The following is a 5,198-nucleotide window of genomic DNA, read 5'->3' as shown; positions in this document are numbered from 1 at the left end:
TAGCCCTCGAAGGCAGCGCCCCTTTGTCCCAGCCGGGCTGGTTCCCGCCGGCGCTTCCCCGTCCCGCTCCCCAGCCCCGCCGCGCCGCCTCCCGCTCCGCACGTAAGGGATGAGCCGTCCGTTCTCCTGCCTTCCTTCGGTGCTTTCCTCTCGCTCTCGGGCTGCGGTTTCTCTGCAGTCGGGTGTCGGGGAACATCCCTGCATCGTCCGCTTGGATCAAATGGGAGTTGGATCCCACCAACCTGCCTGAAAACTGATTTCCGTTCATTCGTGATTCCTGTGCTGTCGGGGACCCGGTAAAGGGCAGTCCTGGGGGAGGATTCTGCTGTAAAGTGCAAGGTTCAGGGATGGATGTAATATAAAATTCGGGTTGGTTTTGGTTTTCTTCCTTGTTTTGTCTTTTTTTTTTTTCTTAATCAAGGCAATTGTTAATATCAAAGAAAAACTGAAAAAGCCCCAAATTTTGAAACGAATTTAGCTACCTTCACCTTGCACTAGTCGAGTAACTAAATGGTGATTAGTTCCTCTGAAGGGAATGTGAGCACCGACTTTGTGTCATCTGCTACATCTGCATTCAGGGATATTTTTTGCTGTTCCCTACAATTACCCCAGAGATGTGTGCGATGTTGTGGTCAAACTCAAGGCAGAGTCCAGGTGGGACTCTAGTAAAGCTTTAGCAAGGCTGTCCCAAAGGCTTGTCCTTGACTCTTCAATGGCAGAGCGAACCGCTGAGCAAACCACAGAGCGCTTGGAATGCCACGACTCGTGGCTGTGTGTCCCTCCCCTGAGGGGTGCGGGGATGCTGCCGTGCGGAGGTTCTGGGCGCTGAGCAGGGATCCTCACGCAGGCATAGTGGGCTGGCATGGGGGGGCTTGTCTCCACGGGCAGTTTTCAGAACCAGCTTTGAGAGCTGCTGTTCTCCCGTGGTGTGGTACTGCTTGCACAAGCCATCGAGATATGAGAGCACACAAAGACCAGCCTGCTCTGGCTGCCGGGGCTCGGCGGCTCCCGGGCCTTGAGGAGGCCACCCTGTGCGCCGGAAGCTCCCGCGTACTTTGCCCTGAGTTGACACGAAGGCCATAGCTTGGGCTGAGTCAGGAGCATCCCGCTGCCCTTCCCTCGAGGTGTGTGTTGGCAGGGTGGCAGCTTTCAGGCTGAGGACTGGTGCTGCTGTTTCTTTCTACATTGCTGTCACCACTGCCTTTTGCTGCTCTGCTGTGTGAAACAGCACAGGTACGGCTTTCCAAACTCTTTCCTTTGAGTCCTTTTTGGCACAGAGTGAGTCAAAAAAGGTATTTTAGCTCCCTGTGAACAGGAGCAGGTCCTGGAGCAGCAGCAGCAGGGAATAAGGTTGGTGACGGAGTGGTGTATAGAGGTGGGCACGAGCCAGCGTGCTGCTGTTTTTCCCGCACTGCTGAAGCTGCAGGGAAGGGGCTGTTCTGTATCTCAGTTTCATCAGGTGTATGACCAGGAGCTTCTGAAGGGGACTGGCTGGTGGAGCCAGTGGAGCAGATCTATGCTGTGTTGATGGATCCAAAACATCTCAGATTTAGAGATCCCTACAGCTCCCTTCTGAGAAAGGAGGGGAAGAAGGTGTCTCCAAGCTTTGTCCAATTTAATGACTACTTGGAAACAGCAATACTTGATTATCATTAGCTTCTGAGAATAGCACAGTGTGTTTGGAAATCAAGAAGTGAAGCTTTGGAAGGTGCCTAGTCCATTGCCATGTACCGGGGTTGAATCATGTCTGTTGGGTATCAGACGCTATTAGAGGTTTCAAAGTAGCTCTGTGTGCCACTGTGCTGATTGAAAGCTTACAGAATATCCAGCTTTGCTGCAGACAAACCTTATCCATTCATGTTGCTGTTATAAAGACAGTAAAAATAAATAATGACAGTCTCTTTATGGAAAACCTTTTCCATGGTGTTGTGTCACCACCCCTTTCTGTATGAAAAGGAAGACTGATTCTTTTGAGTTTTCTTGCTAGGTCGTGTTTCTCATTCTCTTGCTTTCTGTTTCTCTCTGCTATTCTGAGTTGCTGTTATATGTCTCAAGAGCTATATTTCAACATCTGGTTTAGGTGCAGTTTGTTTGTTGGCTACATTCAGCTTTGTTAAGGGTATCATTGGGTGAGACCTTTCGTAGTCATTTTCACGTGATTTTTCAATTCAGTTTAATCCTTCCTTATCTTTTGGTGTAATTCTACTGCCCCACATTGCATCAGCTTCTCCTTCATACAAATGGTTCTTTGAGCCTGTGTTTACAGAACTGTATTTGATGATTTCGGACAGTTTTCCTAACTTTTTCCCAACTCTCTTTAGAGTATTTCTGATGCTTATTCCCAACAAGCTTGGTGTCAATTGGAAGTTTTATAAGTAAGCTACTTAGTGATCAAAATTATGGGGAAAATAATGGAACAGAAAGGAAAAACTTTGTGCAGCTCATTTGAGATGTACCCCTGGGTTACAGATAGCTGCTCCCTAAGAGCCATCTTTAAAGAAGTTACAATTTAGAATTTTTTAATGGTGACTAAATTGTACTTCCTCAGGTAACTTAGAATAGAGAGATCTTGGTGACAGTTTAAAATATACAGATCATTGCTCAGGACTATTTCCTTGAGCTTTGTATGTGGACCTGTAAGATGATTTGGAATTTGAGCGGTAGCAAAAAAATGGTTAATTAAACTATTATGAGAGCACCACATTTGGTGTTGGGGACTCATTACCAAGGCATGATCCCCATCCACCTTGTGTGTTAATTTTGTTACAGAGTGATTTCCTTCTTGAATATTTGAATAATGATCCCAATAGGACTTACACCTGATTTCTTCATACTTTCTCAAAATGTCCAGCACCTTCAAACCAAATGGTCATATTCTGTTTCATTGTTTTTGTTTTTCCCAAATAGGTGTAGCCTCCAAAAACACCTTGCCTTCAGGCTGCAATGGGATCAGTCTGGTGCTTGCTACTCTGCATCCCCATGCTGTCACCCACGTTTGCTGGGGGTGTCACCCGAGTCTATTACCTGGGGATCCATGAGGTGAACTGGAACTATGCTCCAATGGGGAGGAATGTGCTCGCTAACCAGAGTATTGCACATGACCGGTACGTTTGCTTCTAACAGAATTTATTCTGGGAAGGGCTTTAAGCTGTCATTTGATGAGTAATTTCATGCAGGTATTTTGGGGCATCTGAGCAAGCAAGAGACACAGTCCCATAGATTCTGATCTTTATGAGCTTAATGTTTAACTTGTTTTATGCTCCTGTGATAAAACCTGTGTCAGTGGTAAAAGGGATGGTTAGTCTGGAGTGTCCAGAGCCCGTACACTGGAGAGAAGTGTATGGAAAACAAACATGGAACAGAAAATACAGCAGATACAGAACAGATTGTTCTAATATAGTCCAGATTTTGCAATGCTCTACCCCGGAGTTTCATTTTGCTTAGTTCCAGCTGGTGATCAGCTTGTTTATCTTGAAGCATGATGACTTTTCATCTTTGTATAAATGGCTTCACAGAGCCAGCCTGTTTTTGTTTCAGTGGAATTTCAAGCCTTAGACTTAATGGGACCTTCCTGCATGGGATTTTAGGGGCTGTTTGAAAAACATTTTTGTTTTTCTTGCTAAAGTAAATCTGGAAACAGCAATAATTGTTTCGAGTCACTACATAAACAGTGTTTTGGGTTTAGCTTTAAAAACATCAAACCTTTTTTTTTGGTCGGTGTTTTTTTCTGTGTGTGGTTTGTTTTGTTTTTCAGTAGCTTTCCATAGCATTTTAAAGGCATTTGTGCTTTTTTTCCCTGCCCTCATTTCCTGCGGCAAATAGCTGGTATTTCTTGACCTGCTCTCAGTCCTTTATCCCTCCGTAATAGCTAACACTCAGGTTCAGACACCTCTTTCAGAAACAGCACAGTGGGAACAGGCAGGGTGTGCAGAAACATCAAGGTCTGCCATTTTAGCATGGAAAAGTCTCTGTTCTCTGGAGATGCTGTATAGATGTGAATTAGTTCACAGGAAACCCCCCAAAATTCAGGATTAATAAATATGTTACCACTGACTCCTGAAGTGATGATAACGAAGTGGAATTTGTTTGGTTTCTCTCATAATATGTGAAGAGAAGGAAATGAAATTTAGGGCCATTGAACTTAAAAGCAATTTAAAAACTGTTGTCATGGCAAACAATTAGCTAATGGGACCTATTTGTACAATGATTGTAGAAATGAAATTGCTGGCAATTAGAAAGGGATTTGATGTTGGTTGATTGATAGTACCTCTATCAAAATATCTCAAGGAGTTTTTTTTGTTGGGAAGAAGTGGACTGTGTGGGGAAAAAGAGGCACATCTGTAAAACAAAGTGTGAATTGTCCTTAACACTTTGGTGATAATGGCTGTGGGGCTGACTTGGCAAAGGGCTGAACTCTGGATTGTATAACCAGAGCCAAACCCTGCCTGTTTTTGAATGATGAGGTCAATGCTTAATATTTGGGTCTCAACTGTTCATTCTCTGAGATGGGCATTAGAGTTTACCTCCCTTCAGGGCTGCTCTATTGCTGCAGGTGTTTGATCCAAAGGGGGAAGTGAGGGGAGTGACCTTGGCTCTCGTTTAGGCTGGTTCCACTAATACCTGGACTGTGATTCATCTCTTATCTATTAAGAATTACCCATAAAGAGCAAATACGCTTGAGAGTTAAACTTTAGTACCTGTATGAGGTTTTAACTCTGGAAGCTGGTTACCTGCTGGGCACGTACCTGCCTGACTCATCTGTCACTCTGGAAGGAATTTGGAAACTCAAGTAGAAAATCATCTTTCAGACTTCAAATTTTGGCCAGAGAGCTTAAGAGACTTCCTCACCCCACTCCACCTGCCTTGTGACTTAGCTGGAAATGGCACAAAGGAATTGAAGTGAGTTTTGAAGAGCCCAGTGAAGGCTGAAGGAGGCATGAGACGTGTCCTTCCTGTGACACCCACATGGGATTGTCTGGGAAGTACTGTCCTTCCCATTTCTTGTTTGCAGGGCGCAGTTCAGGGGTGAATTTTTTGTCTGCTGGTGAAGAGCTGGGGTTGAGGTCGTGCCCATACATGGGTGACTTAGAGCATCCCAGGGTTCTCTAATGCAAAGGCTTTTGGCTGTACCCGGGAGAGTGGAGTGCCACCATCACTCTGCTGCAGTATTGACCAGCTGCTGTATATAATGATGACTC

At 45.1% G+C, this 5,198-nt stretch overlaps 1 protein-coding gene across 1 annotated transcript in view; it reads left to right on the top strand.

Moving 5' to 3' along the window:
* The first annotated feature begins 6 nt into the window (after nt 1-6).
* The window catches only part of HEPH (hephaestin), a 22,739-nt gene continuing 17,547 nt past the window's right edge, over nt 7-5,198 (top strand). Inside the window, exons 1-2 of the mRNA XM_017742951.1 lie at nt 7-369; nt 2,908-3,104. Coding sequence (XP_017598440.1) covers nt 2,944-3,104 — 161 coding nt within the window. The 5' untranslated portion in view covers nt 7-369; nt 2,908-2,943. The remainder of the gene's footprint in view (nt 370-2,907; nt 3,105-5,198) is intronic.

The sequence above is a fragment of the Corvus brachyrhynchos genome, unplaced genomic scaffold (assembly GCF_000691975.1).
Source record: "Corvus brachyrhynchos isolate BGI_N302 unplaced genomic scaffold, ASM69197v1 scaffold220, whole genome shotgun sequence".
Classification (NCBI taxonomy): Eukaryota; Metazoa; Chordata; class Aves; order Passeriformes; family Corvidae; genus Corvus; species Corvus brachyrhynchos.
The sequence above is the reverse complement of the archived record's forward strand: the minus strand, read 5'-3'. Positions and strand labels throughout refer to the sequence as shown.